Here is a 21,901-nt window from a genome sequence, read left to right as displayed (position 1 = left end):
CACCGACACCCACCCCCCACACCGTCCCCACCCGCACCCCCACACCCCCCACGCACCCCCCTGCACCCCCTCGCGCCCCCCCACGCACCCATACCCCCCCCAGCCCCCAACGCCCTCCCCACGCACACCCATGCACCCCCCTCCACGCACCCCCCCCACCCCCGCACCCCCTTCACCCACCCGCACGCCCCCACACCTCCCCCACCCCCCAATGCCCTCCCCCCGCACCCCCACGCACCCCCACGCACCCCCACGCACCCTCCCACACGCCCACGCACCCCCCACGCACCCCCCCCCACGCACCCCGGCACCCCCCCCACACCCCCGCACCCCCTCCACCCCCCCCACCCCCAATGCCCTCCCCCCGCACCCCCACGCACCCCCACGCACCCTCCCACACGCCCACGCACCCCCCACGCACCCCCCCCACGCACCCCCCCCCACACCCCCGCACCCCCTCCACCCCCCCCACCCCAATGCCCTCCCCCGCACCCCCACGCACCCCCACGCACCCCCACGCACCCTCCCACATGCCCACGCACCCCCCACGCACCCCCCCCTCCACGCACCCCGGCACCCCCCACACCCCCGCACCCCCTCCACCCCCCCAATGCCCTCCCCACGCACCCTCCCACACGCCCACGCACCCCCCCCCACCCCCCCCCGCCGCGCTCACCCAGCGCGTGGGGCAGCTCGTGGCACAGCAGCGCCAGCGCGGTGGCGGCCCCGCTCCGCCAGGAGGCGCTGCAGGCGGCGCCCAGCGCGAGCCCGTCCGCCAGGCTGTGGGCGGCGGCGCCCAGCGGCAGCAGGCGGGGCAGCGCGCGCCGGCCTGCCGGCACCCGCGGGTCACCCACGGGGGTCACCCACGGGGGTCACCCCCCCCACACCCCCGCCACGCACCCCCCCACCCCTCCCCCAGCAGCGGCCCGGCCCCGCCGGCAGCCGCGTAACGGCCCAGTGGCCTAATGGATAAGGCATCAGCCTCCGGAGCTGGGGATTGTGGGTTCGAGTCCCACCTGGGTCGGGTCCCCTTTTACCGGGGGGGGCTCGGGGGGCTCGGGGAGGGGAGTGGGGGGGCTGAGGGGCAGCTTTGGGGGGCTGGGGGGTGTTGGGGGGCTCGGGGAGGGGAGTTGGGGAGCTTTGGGGGGAGTTGGGGGGCTGAGGGGGAGTTTGGGGGGAGGTGGGGGGCTGAGGTGAGTGGGGGGCTCGGGGAGGGGAGTTGGGGGGCTGAGGGGGAGCTTGGGGGGGCTGGGGGGTGTTGGGGGGCTCGGGGAGGGGAGTTGGGGGGCTGAGGGGGAGTTTGGGGGGAGGTGGGGGGCTGAGGTGAGTGGGGGGCTTGGGGGGGGTTATGGGGCTGGGAGGCAGTTGGGGGGCGCCGGGGGCCGTACCCCCGCTCTGCAGCTCGGGCGCGCTCGGGCTGGCGTTGCCGTCTTCTACCTTGACCTGGGGGGCGGGGGGAGATGTGGGTCTCCTGCCCCACGGAGGGGGTGGCCCTGCCCCACACAGCCCCGGCATCCCCTGCCCCACGCTGCTCCGTGACAGCCCCCACCCGCCCGCCCCACATCCCCCCGCCCCACATCCCCCCGCCCCCCCACCCCGCTGCCCCCCACCCCCCGCCCCACATCCCCCCACCCCGCTGCCCCCCACATTCCCCCATCCCCCCCCCCGCCCCACATACCAGCTCGGCGCTGGAGCTCCCCGGCTGCTGCCCCACAGCCCCCGGGCAGGGCTGCGCCCCCCCGCCGTGGTCGCAGCTCGGGCCCCCCTGCGCCCCCCACGCTGTCAGCGCTGCCCCACGCCCCCCCCCCCGCTGCCCCCCATCCTGCCCCACAACCCAGGCCCTCTGATGCCCCCTGCCCCCCAACCCTGCCCCCCCGCACCCCAGTGCCCCCCCACTGCCCCATGGCCCCCCAACCCTGCCCCACAGCCCCCCCCACACGCCAGTGCCCCCCACCCTGCCCCACAGCCCCCCCCACTCCCCAGTGCCCCCCCCACTGCCCCACGGCCCCCCACCCTGCCCCACAGCCCCCCCCGCACCCCAGTGCCCCCCCACCCTGCCCCACAGCCCCCCCACACACCCCAGTGCCCCCCCCACTGCCCCACAGCCCCCCCACTGCCCCCCGCCCCCCCCGGCCCCCAACCTGCCCCCCACCCCCTCCATGCCCCCTGGCCCCCCAGCCCCCGGTGCCCCAAGCCCCCCCCCCAACCCCCCAGCCCCCCCATGCTCCCTGCCCCCCAAGCTGCCCCCCAAGCTGCCCCCACCTCCGCGCCGGGGGGCAGCAGGATGCTCAGCAGCTTCTCCAGCAGGAAGGTGCCGAACAGCCCCCCCAGCACCGCCAGCAGCTTCCAGACGGCCTCGTCCGACCCCCACGCGTGGGTCCCGTGGGGCTCCCCCCCGTGGGGGTCCCCCCCGTGGGGCTCCCCCCCGTGGGAGTGCAGCCCCAGGAACTGGGGGGCAGGGCCGGGCTCAGCCGGGCCCGTGCGTGGGGGGGCGCGCGCCCCCCCGTGGGGGTCCCACTCGTGTCCCACTCGTGCCCCCCCCCCCTTGGGTGCCCCCCCGGTGTCGCTTGTATCTCCCTGTGGTTGCCACCCCCACCGTGGGTGTCCCCCCGTGCCCACCTGTGGGTGTCCCACCGTGGGTGCCCCCACCCCGTGGGTGCCCCCCGTGTCCCCCCCATGTCCCCTCGTATGTGTGTCTCTCCGTGGGTGCCCCCCCCATTCCCCGTGTCCCCCTGTGGGTCTCCCCAGTCTCCCCCCACCCCAGTTCCCCCCATGTCCCCTCGTGTGTGCATCCCCCGTGGGTACCCCCCGCGCCCACCCCGCGTCCCCTCGTGGGCGCGTGTCCCGCGTGGGTGCCCCACCCGTGCCCCACCTGGGGCAGGAGGTGCAGCAGCGCGTCCCCGCTGAGGGCGCCGGCCGCCAGCCCCAGCAGCAGCGGGTGCAGGCAGCGCGGGCAGCAGCGCGGGCAGCAGCGCGGGCAGCAGCGCGGGCAGCGCAGCAGCGCCAGGGCCAGCAGCGGGCACAGCACCAGCGCCAGCCCCGCCACCGAGCCCAGCACGTACCCTGCGGGACACGGCGCTCGCCCCACGGCACGCGCCCCACGGCACGCGCCCCACGCCACCCCCCGGACCCCCAGCCCCCACCCACGGGGGCACGACCCCGCCCCACACCCCCCCGGACCCCCAGCCCCCACCCACGGGTGCACGACCCCGCCCCACACCCCCCGACCCCCAGCCCTCACCCACGGGTGCGTGACACCACCCCACACCCCCTCCGGACCCCCAGCCCCCACCCACGGGTGCGTGACACCACCCCACACCCCCTCCGGACCCCCAGCCCCCACCCACGGGGGCACGACCCCACCCCACACCCCCCCGGACCCCCAGCCCCCACCCACGGGGCACAACCCCACCCCACGCCACCCCCCGGACCCCCAGCCCTCACCCACGGGTGCACGACCCCGCCCCACACCCCCCCGGACCCCCAGCCCCCACCCACGGGTGCGCGACACCACCCCACACCCCCTCCGGACCCCCAGCCCCCACCCACGGGGGCACAACCCCACCCCACGCCACCCCCCGGACCCCCAGCCCTCACCCACGGGGGCACGACCCCGCCCCCCCGCCCCCCAGCCCTCACCCCACGCCAGCCCCGTCCCCACTCACTCTCGGCCGTGCTGAGCTGGCCCGTGGCCGTGGGGCCCGTGGCCGTGGGGCCGGGGCCCGTGGGGCCGCGGGGGGGGGCGCTGAGCTCCCCCCGCGGGAGTGCGGCCCCCCCGGGCCCCCCCAGGGCCGGCGGCAGCTCGGGGGGGGCCCGGCACAGCTGGGGGGGGCGGCCTCAGCACCCGGCGGGTGGATCCCCCCCACCCCGGGGCACCCTGAGCCCCCCCAAGGGCACCCCAGACCCCCCAGGGCACCCTGACCCCTCCCCAAGAGCACACGGCCCCCCCCCCCCGGGGGACCACGGACCCTCCTGGGGCACCCAGACCCCCAGACACCCCCCCCAGCACCCTGAGCCCCCCGGGGGCACCCAGACCCCCCCGGAGCACCCTGAGCCCCCCAAGGGTTCCCTGGCCCCCCCAGACCACCCTGACCCCCCCGGCACCCAAACCCCCCCGGGGGCACCCCGACCCCCCCGGGGCACCCCTGGGTGCCCCCCGCTCACCGTGTCCCAGGGCTGGCTGCAGGTGTGGGGCAGCGCAGGGGCAGGGGGGGTGTCCCCGGGGGGGGCGTCGCCGCGGAGGGGGGTCCCGGGGGGGCCCGGCGGGTGCCGCTGCCTCAGGGCGCTCGGCCCTGTCAGGCGCCGTCACCACCCGCCCCACGGCTCTGCCCCACGGCTCTGCCCCACGGCCCCCCAACCCACGGCTCTGCCCCACGGCTCTGCCCCACGGCCCCCCAACCCACGGCTCTGCCCCAGGGCTCTGCCCCACGGCTCTGCCCCACGGCCCCCCAACCCACGGCTCTGCCCCAGGGCTCTGCCCCACGGCCACCGACCCATGGCTCCCTGCCCCACGGTCCCTCAACCCACAGCTCTGCCCCACAGTTCTGCCCCACGGCTCTGCCCCACAGCTCCCTGACCCACAGCTCTGTGACCCACAGCTCTGCCCCACAGCTCCCCGACCCACGGCCCCCCCAACCCACAGCTCTGCCCCACAGTTCTGCCCCACGGCTCTGCCCCACAGCTCCCTGACCCACAGCTCTGTGACCCACAGCTCTGCCCCACAGCTCCCCGACCCACGGCCCCCCCAACCCACGGCTCTGCCCCATGGCTCTGCCCCACGGCTCCCCAACCCACGGCCCCCCCAACCCACGGCTCTGCCCCATGGCTCTGCCCCACGACTCCCCAACCCACGGCCCCCCCAACCCACAGCTCTGCCCCACGGCTCCCTGCCCCACGCCAGCCCCATAGCCCCCACCACCCCCATCCCCACCCCACCCCCGCCCCCCCCGCTGCCCCCAGCCCCCCCAGGCAGGAGCCGGCTGCCCCCCAGGTCCCCGGGCCCCCCCGGGTGCTACGCCCCCCCCCCAGCCCCCCACTCACCCTCCCGCGAGGCGCCGTGGGGCCCGTGGCCGGAGCGGGGGGGGCCGGAGCCGGGGGCGAGGCCGGGGGGGGGCGGGGGGCGCAGGCAGCGCCCGCGCAGCACCAGGGGCACCCACGGCGGCCAGCACCCGCCCCCGCGCCCCGCGCCCACCCGCGGGGACGCGGCCGCGCCGGCAGCCAGCGCCCCCGCCGCGTCCACGCAGACCTGCGCCACGGCGGCACCGTCACCGCGCGCCCCCGCCGCGCCCCACGCCCCCCCCCCCCCCCCGGGGGCACGGGTGTCACCTCCCCGGGGCGCGCGGGGCCGTGCCGCGGCGGCCGCGGCACGTGTGCCCGCGGAACGGCGGCCGTGGCACGTACGACCACGCCGCGGCGGCCGCGGCACGTGTCCCCTCCCCGGCCAACCCCCCCGCCGCGCGTCCCCCCGTGGCCCCTCACCTGGGGGCCGTCGGCGCTGCGGTAGTTGGGCTGCACGGCCGCCAGCAGCTCCGCCACCTCCCGCAGCCCGGGGCCACCCTCACCGGCGCCCTCGGCGGCGCCGTTGGCGTTGGCGGTGCCAGTGCCGGTGCCGGTACTGTTGGCGTTGGCGGTGCCGGTGCCGGTGCCGTTGGCGTTGGCGGTGCCGGTGCCGTTGGCGGCGCTGGTGCCATTGGCGTTGGCGTTGGCGGTGTCATTGGCATTGCTGGTGCCGGTGCCGGTGAAGGCGCGGTGCAGCGCCCGGGCGCGGGCGGCCCAGCGCCCCGAGGCGGCGCAGGTGGCGGTGGGGTCCCGCAGGGTGACCAGGACGGCGGCGCCCAGCCAGGGCAGGTCGGCGGCCTCCAGCCGGGCGGCGGCACCCGCCTTCCCCGCCAGCGCCAGGACGGCGCCCGCCGAGAGGCACTGCGGGGGCGGGGGTCAGGGTGTCCCGCCGCAGCTGGCGCGGCGCCGGGCACCCCGGGGGGCCAGGGACCCCCCAGCACCCTGTGTGGGGGCAGAGACACCCCCCCCGGGCACCCCACGGGTACAAGGACCCCCCTCTGTGCACCCCGGGGGGCTCAGGGACCCCCCAGCGCCCTGCCGGGGGTCAGGGACCCCCGGGGCACCACACGCACCCCCCCACGCCCCCCGCGGCGGCACTGGCACGGCAGGGACCCCCGGGGAGGGTGCGGCATGGGGGGACGGGGCTCGGCACCGGGCACCCAGGACCCAGGGCTCCCCGGGGGGGCAGCAGGTCCCCGTGCCGCGCCGGGCTGTGCCGTGCCACGCGCCGCGGCACGGTGCCGCGCGGCGCCACGCGGTGTGGTGCCATGTCGTGCCACGCGGCGCCGCGCGGTGCAATGCGGTGCCATGTTGTGCCACGCGGCGCCCGCTGCGGCAGGGCACCGTGCGGTGCCGCGCCGCGCCGGCGAGCTGGAGTTTGACCCTGGCCGCCCGCCCTGCCCGTCTTTCCACACGGCCCGGCGCCGTCGGCGCGGGCGCTTACCTTTCCACACGGCCCGGCGTGGCACTGCGCACGGCCGGCGGCGATGCCCACGAGGGACTCCACCGCGCCGCGGGGCAGGGAGCCGGCTCCCGACGACAGCAGGGCCTCGAGCGCTGCCAGCGGCTCGGCGGCGCCGGGGGGGTCCCGGCCGGCCGCCCCCAGGCCCAGGGACAGCAGCAGCAGCAGCAGCGGCAGCGGCGGCGGGGTCATGGCGCGGGCTCCCCTGAGCGCCGGTGGGCCGCGGCACCGCCGGCCCGGGGGTTGCCAGCCGGTGCCGGTGCGCCGTGGGGCGCCGGGGCTGTAAAACCGCCCGGGGCCGCGGCGGTGATTGGCTCGGGGCGAGATTGCCCCGGGTTAACCATTCCTCAGGGCCTGGCACGGCGGCTGCGCCCGCACCCGGCCCCCCCGAGCCCCGGCGCCGCCGCCGGCACCCCCCGCCCTCGCCGGTCCCTGAGGTGCCGGGACCCTCCCCACGGGTGCCGGGGTCCCTCCTGAGGCCCCGGCACCCGGCGCTGGGCTCAGCCCCGGGCGCTCAGCTCGCGCCCCAGGGTTGGGTCGCCCTTGGGTGCTTGGCTGTGCCGCACCCCTCCCCGGCACAGGGCGCCCGTCACGCCCCGCCGGGAAGGAACCGTGTCCCGCGCCGGGGCCGCGCCGAGCGGCTCGTCACCCACGGGAGCGCAGCGTTGAGAGGGGCCGGGCGGCCGCGCCGGCGGGCTCACCGCGACTGGTGCCGTGCCCCACGGGCCCCGCGGCGCCCACGGGAAGGGCGTCAACGCCGCCGCGGCCCTGCCAGGGCTGATGGTGCTGCCGGTGCCTCACTGCCCACCGGCCGGGGGACTCACGGGTGACCCTGCCGCGGCTGCCTGGCCAGGGCCCGGCGGCACCGCGGCGCTGCCTCACCGGACATGGGTGTGTCGGCGCCGACGGTGGGTCTGAGCAGCACAGCGCGGGACGGCACGGCACAGCATGGTGTGTCGAGGCGCAGCGTGGCGTGGCCCAGCCAGACCGTGGACACGGCACGTGCCGATGCCCCAGGAGCCGCCCGGCTGTCTCACGGCCTCCCGCTGCCCGTGGCCCCGTGCCCGGCACCCAGCGCCGGCACAGCCGCATCTCGAGCAGGGAGGGCGTCCCGGCTGCGGAGTTGCCACCGTGCCCGGCGCGGCCGGCGTGGCAGAGCGCCGAGGCGGCTGCACGGCACAACTCGCCTGCGGGCGGGGAGACAGCCCTCGCCACGCGCTCGGCCGTCCCGCTGCCCGTCCCGGCACCCGCACCGTGTGCCGGTGCCGTGCCGCGATCACCGCGACTTCTCCCCGCGGCCAAAGTGTGGCCGGGCCAGCGGCACCACCGGGGTCTGCCCCGTCCCCCGTTATTGCCAGCGACACCCTCGCATCCATCGGCGCTCCCGGCAGCGCCGGCGGTGCCCTCGGCACACAGCGCCGTGCACCCACCGCGCCGGCGGCCGGGCCCAGTGGCCTAATGGATAAGGCATCAGCCTCCGGAGCTGGGGACTGTGGGTTCGAGTCCCACCTGGGTCGGGGGGAACATGGATTTTGCCCCCCGGGCAGGGTGGCGAGAGCCCTCCGGCGGTGCCGGGGGTGGCACCAGGAAGCGCCGGCACTGCCGGGACCTCGTGCCAGGAAAGCCCCGGTTGGGGGTGAGCGGGGCCGCAACGGCAATCGCTCTGCAATTAGTCGAGCTCCAAGACGAGCCTGTGCCTAATCCGCGCCGGCGCACGGCTCCACCGCGGCGGCGTCACCGGCAAAGCCGCCGGCGATTCCGGGGGCCTTTGCTCCATCTTCTCTGGGAAACGGCCACTCCGGAGCCTCTGGGGGTGGGCGCGGTGGGGCAGCCCCGTCTCTCCCCGCTCTCCCGCTTCACCCTGTGGAGCCCCGGCAAACCCGGGGGCTTCCGGCCAGAGCCCCCCGCCAAATCCCGCCAGCCGCGCGCCAGGAGGGGGATTCTTTCCGCCCGGGGTCGGCGGCGGGCGAAGCCGAGCCGGTTTTCCACGCCCTCCCGTAAGGACACGGGCGGCCGGACCCCGCCTGGCCGGGGAGCGGGTCCCGCGCGGCGCCGGGCTTGAAGGTCCCGGCAAATCGCGGCGTCTTGTTATGGGTAATAAAAGAATAAACTTCCCCGCGCGCCGCTGCGGCTCCGGCTGACCCGGGCACGGCCTCGGTGCCGGGGAAGGTACCGTTCGATAACGGGGCTGCCCGACGGCGGGGATACCGGCGCGGCGCCGCGCGGCGGCCGGGGCGGGAGACGAGCGGCGCTCGAGGGAAACGAGACGGGTTTTCTGGGCAAAACCGCCGCATTCGGGGGTTCGGCTCTGAGGTGAGACCCCAGGCACTCGCCCCGTCTCCCCGGGCCGGGGGGTCGCCTTCGGCACGGGCTCACGGCACGGGGAGGGCAGGTCTCGGGCGGCGCCTGCCGCAACCAGCCCAGGTCCACCGAAGCAGCCGGGTCCACCCAAAACCGGGGCTGACCCCAGCCCCGGTGGGACGGGACCCCCGAGGCCGCCTCGATCCGCCCTTCCGCGGCGAAGGAGCCCGGCCACGACCCTCCGGCGCCCCGGACGCCCCCGGTGACGGGGACGCCAGCGCCTCGGCGCCGCGGTTGCCCGTTCTCGCCGCGAAACACGTCTTCGGGCGAGACAAGAACCTCTCCCGGCGTCACCCGCCGCCCGGGGCGGGTTGACCGCGGTCGGCTGCCGGCCGCTCCGCCACCCGCCTCCGTCGACGGGACGGGGAGAAAATCGGAGAAAAAGCTCGCGGGCGGCGGCAAGGCGGGGGGGAGCGCTCGCCGGCCGCCGTCGCGGCACAACGGGGTCGACCGGGGAAGTTAATTTACTTTATTGGCACCGGGGAGCGCGGAAGAACGGCTCTGAAAACGTCCTCCCAGGCTCAGCTTCGCTCCCGGCTCCTCCTCCTCCTCCTCCGCGGCGGCTCCCTTTGGGACCCTCCCCGGCGCGCCGGCGTCCTTGAGCTGCGGGGACGGGAGCCGGATGCGGCGCTCCAGGCGCTGGGTAGAGCGAGGCGACCGCGTCCGTCTCCGCTGGCAATGCCCCTCTGGGTCCGGCCCGGAGCCTTCCTCGCCGCCGCCGCCTCCTCCTCGGCTCCTCCGCCACCGGGACCCCCGGCTCCCCCTCCCCCGCCAGCCGGGGTGGTCCTGCACCGCGTCCTCGGGCTCCGAGCTCGGCCGCGTCTTCGTCGGGCGTCGCCGCGCCGGCCCGGAGCTCCCCGGGAGGCGGCTCGTCCCTCCGGCGCGTCCGCCGCGCCGCCGTCGTCGGTCGGCACCGCGGGCCCCCGTCTCCCCGAAAGCTTCACCGCAGAAGCCGGCCCAGCCGTGCCGCGGTCTGGGGTGGGCGCAGGGAGGGCAACCTCCCCTCCTCCTCCTCCTCCTCCTCCTCCTCCTCCTCCTCCTCCTCTTGGCAGGGTTTCCCTTCACCCGCCGAGCGCCGACCAAGCGCCACCGGGGCTCATCCCGCTGCCAGCGGGCACGACGCCGAAAGGACCGCTGGGGCTCAGCCCAAATTCGCCGTTTCCAGCCGAAAATGGGGATTTTTTGGTTTTTTGGTTTTTTTTTTTTAATTTTTCGGGTTTTACAGTTCCCCCTTTTTTCTGGCGTCAGCCCCGCGCCCGGAGGCGGAGCGCGTCGCCGGCTCGAAGGCGGCGGGAATAAGCCTAGAACCTCTCCGCCGCCGGGGGCCAAAGCGGCGGCGACGCAAATCCCGCTCCCCGAGGCTCCTCCCGGGTCAAAATTTCTTCTTTCCGCCCCGGACCCCGCGCCTCGACGGCGCCGCGTGGCGCAGAGGTCCAAAGCGGCGGGACGGACGGACGGCGTGACAGCAGGACGCTCGCCCTCCTCGGCGCCGCCAGCGCAAGCCCCGCCGCCGGGCAGCCACCGCGGCGCTTCGGCGGCCGCGAAGGGCTTCGGGAGGCCGTTTCTTGGCGCGGCGACACGGCGGAGGCTCTTGCGGATTTTTCCTCGGTATTTTGACGTTTCTCCTCACGTTTAAGCCGGTGATTTTCCCCAGCGTCTCCTGCGCGGGATTTCGGGAACCCGCCGCCCGGCCGCCTCAAGCCGGACTCCAGGCGCCATCCGGCGTCAAACCAACAACCCGTTGGGGCATTTGCCGAATTGGGGAGCCCCAAGGAGGCAGCGCCCCGTTTCGGAGGCCGCCAGAAGAACTCGACGGCGGACGCCGGAACTCCTCGGAGACGCCGGAACTCCTCGGAGACGCCGGAACTCCTCGGAGACGCCGATGCCTTTTCCCACAGTTTCTTTCCCGCATTTCGCTGCTGGCTCTTTCCTCGGAACGACCGGCCCCGCCTCGGTCACCGGCACAGCGCCGAACCCGCCGTGAACCCCAGGACCCCTCCCGGCGCTTTACGGCTCTGCCCCGCGGCCAAGGTCAAAGCGCTCGGCCCGGCCCGCGAGTCCTCGCGCCCGCGACCTTTACCCCGGCGCGGGGAGCAAACGCCGCCGCGCGGCCTTGGCCTCTCCTGCTATCGGAGGGTTTATGGCTGCCCGCGGGCTGCGTCAGCCGCCACCTCACCGCGCTCCTTGCCCCGCCGGCGCGGCCGGCCGAGGTCAGCGTCTTCCTCCTCCTCCTCCTCCTCCTCCATCTCCTTCCTGCGGAACCTGCCGGCTCCTGCCTGCACCTCTGCCCGCGCCCCACCGGCTGCGGGTCCCTGCCGCGCCCACCCCCTCCTCCCCAGAGCCCCCCCATCCCCGGCCCGCGCCCTGCCCGCGCCCTGCCCGCGCCCTGCCCGCCTCTCAAGGCGGCTTCTCCCGCCAAAACCACCCGCTTCTCCCGCCAAAACCACCCGCTCCTCCCGCCAAAACCACCCGCTCCTCCCGCTGGATCCGCTAGCCCCGCCCCCGCCTTCGCCCCGCCCCCCGCCTTCGCCCCGCCCCCCGCCTTCGCCCCGCCCCCCCGCCAGGGCAGCCCGCCAGGCGCGACCAGCCGAGCGCCGGATCGTCGAACCGCCGCCATTTTGCGGAAGCGCAGCGAGGCCGCCGGGAGCGGGACCGGAGGCAGCTGGGGGGGGGGACGGGACGGGACGGGACACGGACAGACCCCTCCGGGCGAGGCGGCGGGGGACACGCAGAGGCCCGGACCCCTCGGGGCGGGGGCCCCGGCGGGATGTTTCACGGTATCGCGGGCCCCGCCGCGATGGGAGGTGAGAGCGGCGGGCCCGGGCCCCGCTCCTCCCCGCGGGCCCGGGGCGGGGGCAGCCGGGGTTACCGGGCGGGGGGGTGTGTGTGTGTGTCTCGGTGTACCCCCGTTTAACGCTGCCCCCTCCCCTCGCAGCCCCCGGGAACAAGCCGGAGCTGTACGAGGTGAGTGGGCCCAAACCGCGGGCCCCGGTAGCCGCCGCCCCCCGGGGCTGGGCCGCCGCCGCCCGCCGGGGCTGAGCCGCCCCTCCCGTGTCCCCGGCAGGAGGTGAAGCTCTACAAGAACGCGCGGGAGAGGGAGAAGTGAGTTCGGCCTCCGCGGGGGTCCCGCCGCGGGGCCCGAGCGACCCCCGGCACGGCCGCACCGTCCACCGCCGCGGGCCCGCTCCTGGGACACCGTTCTGCACCGTGGTCCCCCCTTCTCCATCCCCGCCGCTCCTGGTCCCCCGTTCTCCATCCCCGCCGCTCCTGCTCCCCCGTTCTCCATCCCCGCCGCTCCTGCTCCCCCGTTCTCCATCCCCGCCGCTCCTGCTCCCCCGTTCTCCATCCCCGCCGCTCCTGCTCCCCCGTTCTCCATCCCCGCCGCTCCTGGTCCCCCGTTCTCCATCCCCGCCGCTCCTGCTCCCCCGTTCTCCATCCCCGCCGCTCCTGGTCCCCCGTTCTCCATCCCCGCCGCTCCTGGTCCCCCGTTCTCCATCCCCGCCCCTCCTGCTCCCCCGTTCTCCATCCCCAGCGCTCCTGCTCCCCCGTTCCCCAGCGCAGGCCCCTGCTCTCTGTCCCGGTCGCTCCCGGGGCTCTGGTGCCGTGATCCCTCTTCTCCGTCGTGGTCCCTCCTGGAACATCGTTCTCCATCGCGATCCCCCCCTCCTCCGTCGCGGTCCCTCCCGGGCCCCTCGTCCCCCTCCTGGGCCCTTCCGGGACACCGTTCTCCACCGCCGTCCCGTTTGTGTGTGCAGGTACGACAACATGGCCGAGCTCTTCGCGGTGGTGAAGACGCTGCAGGCGCTGGAGAAAGCCTACATCAAGGACTGCGTCTCTCCTAACGAGTAAGTCCTCGGCGCCGAGCGGGGCCAGGGCGCCCACGGCGCCGCCGAGGGTCCGGCGCAGCCCCGCGGGAGGGGACAAGCCCATCCCTGCCCCTCCCCAGGTACACGGCCGCCTGCTCCCGCCTCCTGGTCCAGTTCAAAGCCGCCCTCAAGCAAGTGCAGGGCTCCGAGATCAGCTCCATCGACGACTTCTGCCGCAAGTTCCGGGTGAGCCACGGCGCCGCCGGTACCGCCGGCGCAAACTGGGCGCCGGTTGCGCCGCTCACGGCATCGTCTCCCCGCAGCTCGACTGCCCCTTGGCCATGGAGAGGATCAAGGAGGACCGACCCATCACCATCAAGGACGACAAGGGCAACCTCAACCGCTGCATCGCCGATATCGTCTCTGTACGGTGCCGGGGCTCGGCTTCGGTGCTCTTGAGGGGGTTGGAGGGGCGCGGTTGAGCCGGGAAGCGGCGTGGTTGAGCCGAACGCTTCCTCTCTCGCAGCTCTTCATCACGGTGATGGACAAGCTGCGCCTGGAGATCCGAGCCATGGACGAGGTAGGGTTCATGCACGTGCCGCGGCAGCGCCAGGAGACGCGGTTTGGTAACGCCAGCGCGGCAGCTCACCCCAGATGCTTTCCCCAGATCCAGCCGGACCTACGGGAGCTGATGGAGACGATGAACCGGATGAGCCACCTGCCCCCCGACTTTGAGGGCCGGCAGAAAGTCAACCAGTGGTGAGTACCGAGCTGCCGGCGCCGGTAACGGCGCCGTTTTGGGGGCACGGGCGTGCCGCTGACGCAGCCCCCCATCCTCCCAGGCTCCAGACGCTCAGCGGGATGTCGGCGTCAGATGAGCTGGACGATTCCCAGGTCCGGCAGATGTTGTTTGACCTGGAATCTGCCTACAACGCCTTCAACCGCTTCCTCCACTCCTGAGGCGCGCGCCGGCACCGCCACTCCCTCCCAGTTTGAGCCTCCCGGTCCCCTCCCAGTCCTTACTGGTGTTAAGGGGAAGCCGGGGACAATAAACCCCTGGTCAGTCACCTGCCTCGCGAGCGCCGGTGACGCCGGGACCCCAAAAAGCACCAGCCACGTTCATAAATAACGGTGTGTAATGGCCGCACCGGTTAAAACCATGAGACGCCGGTGACGCCGGCTCTTCAGAGGCTCTTACAGAAGAGTTTGTGGTGCCGCGTGACGGCGCTGAGCGTTGTGCCGGCAGGACCGTGCCAGACTTCGCCGGCGTCTCGCTGGTCGCTCCGGCTGACACGCCGGCCGCAGAGCCGGAAATCCCGGATCTTGCCGGCAGTTCTGGCCCAGGTCACATCGTCCAAGGGACCCTCCACGGAGCAGCCTGGGAGGAAGGGGCTGCTGTTAGGCTCCCCGAGGGCTCGCCCACCCCCTCACTGCCCGCGCCGCTGCCCACGCCGCTGCCCGACCTGCCAGGCTGAGGAACTGGAGCCCCTGGCTCCTCTCTTCCAGGGCGGAGAGCAGCGCCCGCAGCCCTGCCGCGCTGATCCCGGGATTAGCCGAAAAATCCAGGGAAACCAGAGCCGGGCAAGCGGGGAGGCACCTGTGGGTGGGGGGAGATGGCGAGGGCGTCCCCAAGGGGTCCCCACGCCATGCTCCCACGCCGGAGCCGGCGCGGGGTCGCGGTTGGGAGGCAGACGGTGGGACCCGTGCTCCCTCCTCCCCTCACCTGGCCACCTCCAGGACGTCGCCGTCACCCAGGCGGTTCCCGGAGAGCGTGAGGTGGCTGAGCGTGCAGCCCTCCTGCGGGAAGGGCACGCTGGCATCGGCACGCCGCTGGCATCGGCACGCTGCCGGCATCGGCGCCCCCCCCAATCCGCTGTCCCCCCCACCTTGGGGACCGCGCTTACCTGCGCCAGGTACCTGCCGAGGGCCCCGGTGAGGGGCTGGGGTCCCGGCACGGCGATGGAGCCCAGCTCCAGCCGGACAAGGCTGCGGCACGGCAAGCTGCCGAGGAGCCGCTCCAGCCCCGCCGGCCCCAAGGCGTTGCAGGAGAGCGCCAGCGTCTGCAGCCCCGCGGCTCCTGGGAGCAAACGCCGGCGCGGTTAGAGCCGGGCTGCGCCTGGCGGTTGCCGGCGCGGTGCCGCGAACACTTACCCGTGAGGGCGAAGGCGTCGGTGAAGCCGCAGGCCTGCAGCCGCAGCGTGGCAAGTGCCGGACAGGACTGCAGCAGCAGCGCCAGGGGCCGGCAGCCGGCGTCGCCCAGGGGGTTCAGGCTCAGGTCCAGCTCCTCCAGGCTCTGCCGGGACGGGCGAGGGTTCGGGGGACGGACGAGGAGATTTTGGGGACGGAAAAAGAGATTTTGGAGACCCCGGCAAGGTTTGGGGGATGGAGAAGGAGATTTTGGGGGATGGAGAAAGATTTTGGGGATGGAGACAAGGTTTAGGGGACAGATGAGATTTTGAGGACGGAGAAAGAGATTTTGGGGCTGAAGGCAAGGTTTGGGGGATGGAGAAAGAGATTTGGGGGATAGAAAGATTTTGGGGATGGAGACAAGGTTTAGGGGACAGATGAGGAGAGTTTGGGGACAGAAAAAGAGATTTTGGGGACCCCGGCAAGGTTTGGGGGAGAAAAAGGAGGTTCAAGGGAGGGACGGACGCGAGGTTTGGGGGAAAGGGACGCAAAGTTCAGGGGACGAAAGATTTCGGGGAAGAGACAAGAGATTTGGGGGACAAAGGCGAGGTCTGGGGGGACCGGCGGGCGCCGCCCGCTCCCCATCTCCCGCCCTACCTGGAAGGCGCCGGCGGTGCCAGGGAGCCGGGGCAGCAGCTGCCGCAGCCCCTGGGCTCCCAGCCGGTTCCCGGCCAGGTCGAGGAGGACGAGGGCAGGCAGGGTGGCCAGCGTGGCCAGCAGATCGGCGGCCGCGGCGTCGGGCAAGCCGCAACCGCGCAGCCGGAGCTGCCGCAGCGGCGCCTGCAGCTTGAGGGCTCGCAGCAGCGGGGGGAGGTGGGGGGGGCGGGGGGCCAGGCCCCCCCCGAGCCCCCAGCCCGGGCTCCGCTCCTGCAGCTCCGTCACCTTCAGCAGCAGCGGGTGAGGCTCTGCCGGGGCGGGGGGGGGGGGGGGGTCGGTGGATTTGGGGACCCCCCCGCAGCCCCTCGGGGTGTGTTCCCCCCTCCCCCCACCCCGCCGACGGCCCCGCACCGGGCAGGGAGACGCGGTTTCCCCCAGGCGCGGGGACGGGCAGGGGACGGGGGGTCCTCGCCCACCGCCCAGGGAGGGGACGGGGGGTCCTCACCCAGCGCCAGGCTCCGGCACGCCCTGCGGTAGCGCTCGGCCAGGGGCGGCAGGTCCCAGCGCCGCACCTCCGCCAGCACCTGCAAACGCCACAGCCCGTCGCTGCCGGCTCCACCGGCGGCCGCGCCCAGCGCGGGGGTCCCGGTTGGGCGCTTACCTCCTCGTTGCTCTGCAGGACGTCCCCCACCAGGTCCTGGGGGGCCAGCAGAGCCCCCTCTTTCTTGAGGGTGAGTCGCGGCAACAACCCGCAGGTTTGGTAATACCGCTCGGCCGCCCGCTCCGCCAGCCAGCCCACGGCGCGGCTCTCGCTGCCGCGACGGCGGGACCGGGACGGGGGGGTGACCGGTGAGTGCCGCCGCCCGGCACAGGGGTCCCGAGGGGGACCGTGGGGTGAAGCGTGCACCAAGGATGGGGAGGGGGGCGAAGCTCTCACCTCTGCGGCACGGGGATGAGGAAGACGTTGTCCTGGACGCGGACCCGCACGCGGAGGGCGGGCGGCGCGGCGGGCGGCGCGGCGGGCGGCGCGGCGGGGCTCCCCTCGCCCTCGGCGGGGAGGGGGGTCCCGTCTGCCTCGGGGGGGCGGCGTTCCCGGGAGCGCCCCGCTGGGATCCGTTGCACCAGGCGCGTGAGGCGGCTCTGCACGCTCCGGCGGCGCCGTGGCTGGGGCCGGGCCGGCGCGGGGCCCTCGCCGTCGCTCTCCGGCCCCGTGCTGTCCCCCGAAGCTGTCACCGGTTCCTGGGGATCCCGGCGCGGCCGCTTACGCCCCCCCCAGGACCCCCCCAAGTCGTCTTCCAGCCAATCCTCCTCCTCCAGGTACTGCTCGGCCGGGATGAGGGCCGGCCGCGGTGCCGGCTGGTGGCACGCCGCCGCGGTGCTGCCGGCGGGAAGGGACTTGGCGCCGCCGAGGCCCCGGATGGCGGCGGCGTATTCGTCCGGCTCCGGCCCCGCTCCCTCCTCCCTGCCGAGCCCCGGCACCCGCTGCCGCTTCTTCACCGGCCGCAGCGGTGACATGTCGCCGTCCTCCAGCTGCGCCGCCGGCGGGGAGCGCGGCCGTGGGATCTGGCGCTGGGTCCGTTCGGCGTCAAACGGCGGCGAGTCCTGGGAGAGCTGCGGCGGGGCTGCGAGGGCGACACGCCGGCACCCTCAGCCCCCCTCCGGCTCCCCCCAAAAGCGGAGGGGAGCGGGGTACCGGCGTCGCCGTGTCCCACCTCGTCCCGCCGCCGCCACCGCCTCCTTGAGCAGGCGCTCGGCTGCCCGGCACCGCTGCCACGTCTCCTGGTCCAGCTCCTCGCCGTAGGTCCTCGCCCACTCCTCCAGCGTCCCCAGCGGCGTCACGCCCTGCGAAGGGTGGGGGGACACCCACAAACATCTCCCGTTCTCTGTACCCCCCCCCCCCCCCAATACTGGGGTCCCCTCTCCGGCCCCCCCGGCTCACCCGGGCGTTCCTGGCCGTCACCGACGCTCCCCGCCGCACCAGGAGCTCGGCCACCTCGAAATGGCCGCAGCCGAGGGCGTCGTGGAGGGGGGTGATGCCCTCGCAGCCCGGCCCCCCCGCGTCGTCCAGCGCCGCCCCCCGGTCCAGCAGCAGCCGGACGATCTCTGGGGGGGGGGTAGGAGGGGGTGGTGAGGAGCGGGGGGGCTCTGCCTGCTCTGGGGGGGGGTCTGCCCCTTGGTGGGGGGGCTCTGCCTGTTCTGGGGGGCTCTGCCCACTCTAGGGGGAGGCTCTGCCTGTTCTGGGGGGCTCTGCCCCTTGGTGGGGGGGCTCTGCCTGTTCTGGGGGGCTCTGCCCCTTGGTGGGGGGGCTCTGCCCGCTCTGGGGGGGCATCTCTGCCCCTTGGAAGGGGGTCTGCTTGTTCTGGGGGGCTCTGCCCACTCTGGGGGGGGCTCTGCCCCTTGGGGGGGCTCTGCCTGTTCTGGGGGGCTCTGCCCGCTCCCGCGGCCCCCCACTCACCCAGGTGCCCGTGGTTGCAGGCCTCGTGCAGGGGGGTCCAGCCGCAGTAGTCGCGGGGGTTCAGGGGGTGCCCCTAGGAGAGAAGGGGCGGTCGCGCCGCGCTCCGCCGCGGGGACCCCCTCCCTGCCCCCCTCCCGAACCGCCTGGACCCGCCCCCCCCGCCCCGAAGAGTGGGGGACCCCCCCGGCCCCTCGCCCACCTGCCTGAGGAAGAGCTGGACGCGGCGCAGGTCGCCCTCGATGCAGGCGCGGTGCAGGGGGGTCTCGCCCCGCTCGTTCCGGCGGTTCCACTGCCGGCACCGGGGAGGGGCGTCAGGGGGACCCCCCGGGGACGCACCCCGGCACCCGGGGAACCCCCGTCAACCCTCTTTGGGGGTGTCGGGGGGAGACCCCCCTCTCTTTGGGGGTGTGCTGGGGGAAGAGGGAGACCCCCCAACCCCTCTTTGGGGGTGTTGGGGAAAGGGGATACCCCCCCAACCCTCTTTTGGGGTGTCAGGGGGAGAGGAAGAACCCTCACCCTTCTTCTGGGGGGTGCTGGGGGAAGGAGAAGACACCCCCCCTATTTGGGGGTGTCAAGGGAAGGGGGAGACCCCCCCACCCCTCTTTTGGGGTGTTGGGGGGAGACCCGGCATCTCCCACCTTGCTGATCCGCCGGCGCCCGGGCACGGTCTTGGTGTAGCCGTCGAGTTCATCTTCCTCCCCCTCTGGAAGAGACGCCCCCGCCGTGAGGGAGCCCCCCCGTGAGGGAGCCCCCCCGTGAGGGTACTGCCAGGGCCCCCGAGCCCCCCCGAGCCCCCCCCAAGCCCCCTCACCACTCTCCGACAGCTCCAGCTCGCTCTCATCCTGAGCCTCGCTGCTCTCCGGCTCTTCCTCCTCCTCCTCCTCGCCGGAGCCCCCCAGCCCCCCCAGCCGGGCCACGGTGCCGGCAGCGGCTTCGGCGTCGCCGTCCCGCAGCTGCAGCGCGTGGAGACGCCGCAGGACCTGCCTCTGGCGAGGAAGAGGAGGAGGAGGAAGGGTCAGCCCCCAGCCCAAGGTGGGGACTCTGGGGGGGGTGGGGGTCCCTGGGTGCGTGTGTCCCCCCCTCACCTGCAGCCGGGGGTCTCCGGCCGCTTCCGCTCGCTCCAGCGCGGTTTGGAGGCAGGGCCGGAGCGCGGCGGGGGGCTCGCCCGCCTCCTCCATGGCCAGCGCCATGTTCAGCCACGTCTTCCCCTCCTGCGCGCCGCCGGGAGTCAGCGCCAGCTGCGGACCCCCCGGGGGGGGCAGCCCCCTGCCCCGCACCCTCCCCGGGGGTGCCCGGGGTCCCCACGGCCACCGGGACCTCGTCACCTCCCACCCCCGCTCAGGGACAGTCTCACTGAGCCCCCTCCCCTGCAGCTGAGGGACCCGGGGAGCCCCCCAGCAACCCAACCCCCCCCCTTAAGGACCCGAGGAGCCCCCCCCAGGGACTCAACCCCCCCCCCCCTTAAGGACCAGGGAGCCCCCCCAGGACCCAAAACCCCCCCTTAAGGACCAGGGAGCCCCCCCAGAGTCCCAAACCCCCCCCTTAAGGACCCAGAGATCCCCCCAAGGACCCAAGCAGCCCCCCCAGGCCCCAGCCCACCCCCCCAGCCCCCAGCTCGCCTCCAGCGCGTTGCCCCGGTGCAGGGCCAGCTCCTGCCGGTAATGGTGGACCGCTTGCGCGTGGTCCTTCAGGTCCCCGAAAGTGGTGGCCAGCGAGACGTGGATGACGGCCAGCTCCCCCGCCGGCCTCCCCAGCGCCTGGGCGAAGCTCAGCTGCCCCCGGGCACCCCCCCGTCAGCAGGGATGACACCCCGGGACCCCCCCAAACCCCTCCCCGGCCCCACTCACCTGCCTCTGGTAGTACTCCACGGCCCGGCCGTAGTCCCCGTGCTTGGAGAAGGTGTCCCCGAGCTGCTCGCAGAGGGCCAGGGCCGCCCCCGGGTCACCGGCCGCCGCCTCCTCCAGAGCCTCCTGCAGCCGCGTCACCTTGGTGGCTGCGGGGGTGACGATCAGGGCGCGCCGGGGACCCCCAGAGCTCCGTGTCCCCTCAGGACCCGGCTGCGTCCTCCCAACCCCGACCCGCAATGACACGGAGCGGAGCTGGGGCAGGGATTTGGCAGCCCCCCGGGCCAACTCTCCCGGGGTCGCCATCCCACCGCCGGGGACGCGGCCGTGCCCCCGGGGACACGGCCGCCGGCTCACCGTAGCGGAGGTTGGAGCGGATGAGGTCTCGCTGCCGGGGCTGCCGCGAGCCCAGCACGTAAGCTTGCTTCAGCGAGCGTTTGGCGGCCGCGAAGTCACCCAAGCTGAGCAGGACCTGGGTGACGAAGCGGCGACGCCCGTCAGAGGGGGTAACCGAAGCCCGGAGGAGCGCGGGGAGGGCTCCGGCGTGCCATCAGCACCCACCTGAGCCATGCTGCCACAGCACTCGCTCTCCATCCCCTTCTCCTTCATCTTGCGGGCGCAGTCGCGCGCCCGGGCCAGGCAGCGCAGGGCCCCGGAGTGCTCGCCCTCCCGCAGGCGGATGTTCCCCAGGTTGAAGTAAGCGCGGTAGAGATCCTCGTAAAGCCGCCCCTGCCTGTGGACGGAGTCGCCGTCGCTGCCGGATCGACCTCCCCCCCCTAAACCCGCCGCCGGGCGGCTCCTGCCCGTCCTTACTCGGCGAGGAAGATGCTTTTCTTGATGTAGTGGTCGCACTTGGCCGGTTCCTTCAGGCTGTCGTAGACCAAACCCAAGTTGAGGTACAGCCGCGTCCTCATCTCCGTCAGCTCCCGGTTCGGCACGGCTCCTAGTGAAAAAACGGCGGCTCCGGGAGGTGGCGAAGCCCCCCGGGGGGCCGGGCCGGCCCTCTGAGCTCACCCGGCGCAGCCTCACCTTCCAGTTTCTCCTCCACGATGGACAGGCTGGTGCGGAAAGCCCCTTCGGCCTCGCGCAGCGCCGGCACCGCCGCCTCCTCGCCCGGCGAGCCGCTGTCGGCGATGAACATGTACGTCCGGCCGATGGTGGCCCAGGCGCGTTGCTGCTCCGTGTCATCCGAGAGGGACCGGGCCAGCTCCAGGTGCTGGCGTTGGTGCTGCGGGGGACAGAGGGACCTGAGACCCCTCACCTCAGGGCTCCCCCCTGACCCCGGCACCCCCCAAAAAACCGGAGCCCCACCTTCAGCGCCGCCTCGTAGTTCTCCAGCTCAGCCAGGCGCTCGCCGATCTTGCGGTGAGCCACGGCGCAGCCGATGCCGTCCCCGGCGCGCTCCAGCAGCCGCAGCTCCTGCCGGTGCTCCTCCAGAGCCTCCTCGTAGCGTCCTGCGGGGGGGGGGGGGCTGTCAGAGGTGGGGCGGGGGCTCCCCGCGTGCCCCCGGGCAGGGCGGGCGGCCCCCCCCCGCCTCGCCGGGGGGGCCGGCGGCGCGAGGACGCACCATGGCTGGCCAAAATCTCCCCGAGCTGGTTACAAACCGCGGCCTCCTCCACCGGGCCGCCGCTGCGCTGGGCCTTCTCCTTCGCCTTCTGCAGCTCTGCGGGGCGGGGCGGGGGGCTCAGCCCGGCGGCCCCCCCACAGCTGGGGACCCCTGTGCGCCCCAACCCGGCCCCAGGCCGGTGGGGACCCCCCCGCCCGCCCCAGCCCCCCCCCCGCTGGGGGACCCCGCGGCTGGGGGACCCGAGGGACCCCGGGGGGGGGTGAAGGGGTTCAGGACGCGGGGAGGGGGCTGGGAGCGGGGCGGGGGCACGGGGAAGCCGGGCGGGGGGGTGAGCGGGCCCGGGCGAGGCGGAGGGTTGAGAGGAGCCGGGCCCGGGGGGAGCCCGGGGGGAGCTCTGGGGGGTCCCGGGGGGGTCCCGGGGAGGCCCCGGGGAGGCCCCGCGGGGGCGGGCGGGCCCGGACTCACGGCGGATCTCCCGCGCCCGCTCCGCGGTCATTCCCCGCCGCCGCCCGTCCCGCCGAGCGCCGCCCGCCCCGCCCCGCCGCCCCCATTGGCCGCCGCTCC

The 21,901-nt window shown here is 75.1% G+C and overlaps 2 protein-coding genes across 2 annotated transcripts; one reads left to right on the top strand and one right to left on the bottom strand.

Moving 5' to 3' along the window:
* Positions 1-11,648: 11,648 nt before the first annotated feature.
* VPS28 (VPS28 subunit of ESCRT-I) lies at positions 11,649-13,754 on the top strand (the record flags this gene model as incomplete). Its single annotated transcript, XM_082015940.1, has 9 exons — positions 11,649-11,685; positions 11,817-11,845; positions 11,946-11,983; positions 12,637-12,726; positions 12,828-12,933; positions 13,011-13,112; positions 13,214-13,267; positions 13,355-13,446; positions 13,530-13,754. The coding sequence occupies 9 exons, from the start codon at positions 11,649-11,651 to the stop codon at positions 13,645-13,647; spliced, it is 666 nt and encodes a 221-aa protein (XP_081872066.1). The 3' UTR covers positions 13,648-13,754.
* Positions 13,755-13,871: 117 nt separating this feature from the next.
* TONSL (tonsoku like, DNA repair protein) lies at positions 13,872-21,833 on the bottom strand (the record flags this gene model as incomplete). Its single annotated transcript, XM_082015939.1, has 25 exons — positions 13,872-14,065; positions 14,151-14,284; positions 14,411-14,484; positions 14,592-14,764; positions 14,839-14,980; positions 15,472-15,779; positions 15,977-16,055; positions 16,133-16,283; positions 16,409-17,093; positions 17,184-17,313; positions 17,411-17,574; positions 17,927-17,999; positions 18,126-18,215; positions 18,565-18,629; positions 18,738-18,912; positions 19,012-19,137; positions 19,546-19,698; positions 19,774-19,919; positions 20,128-20,242; positions 20,332-20,503; positions 20,584-20,713; positions 20,800-20,998; positions 21,082-21,224; positions 21,338-21,433; positions 21,803-21,833. The coding sequence occupies 25 exons, from the start codon at positions 21,831-21,833 to the stop codon at positions 13,872-13,874; spliced, it is 3,948 nt and encodes a 1,315-aa protein (XP_081872065.1).
* Between the last annotated feature and the right edge of the window lie 68 nt (positions 21,834-21,901).

This window comes from Phaethon aethereus (assembly GCF_964289735.1).
Source record: "Phaethon aethereus genome assembly, contig: HAP1_SCAFFOLD_628, whole genome shotgun sequence".
Lineage (NCBI taxonomy): Eukaryota > Metazoa > Chordata > Aves > Phaethontiformes > Phaethontidae > Phaethon > Phaethon aethereus.
Note: the sequence above shows the minus strand (reverse complement) of the source record. Positions and strands in the feature narration are given on the sequence as shown.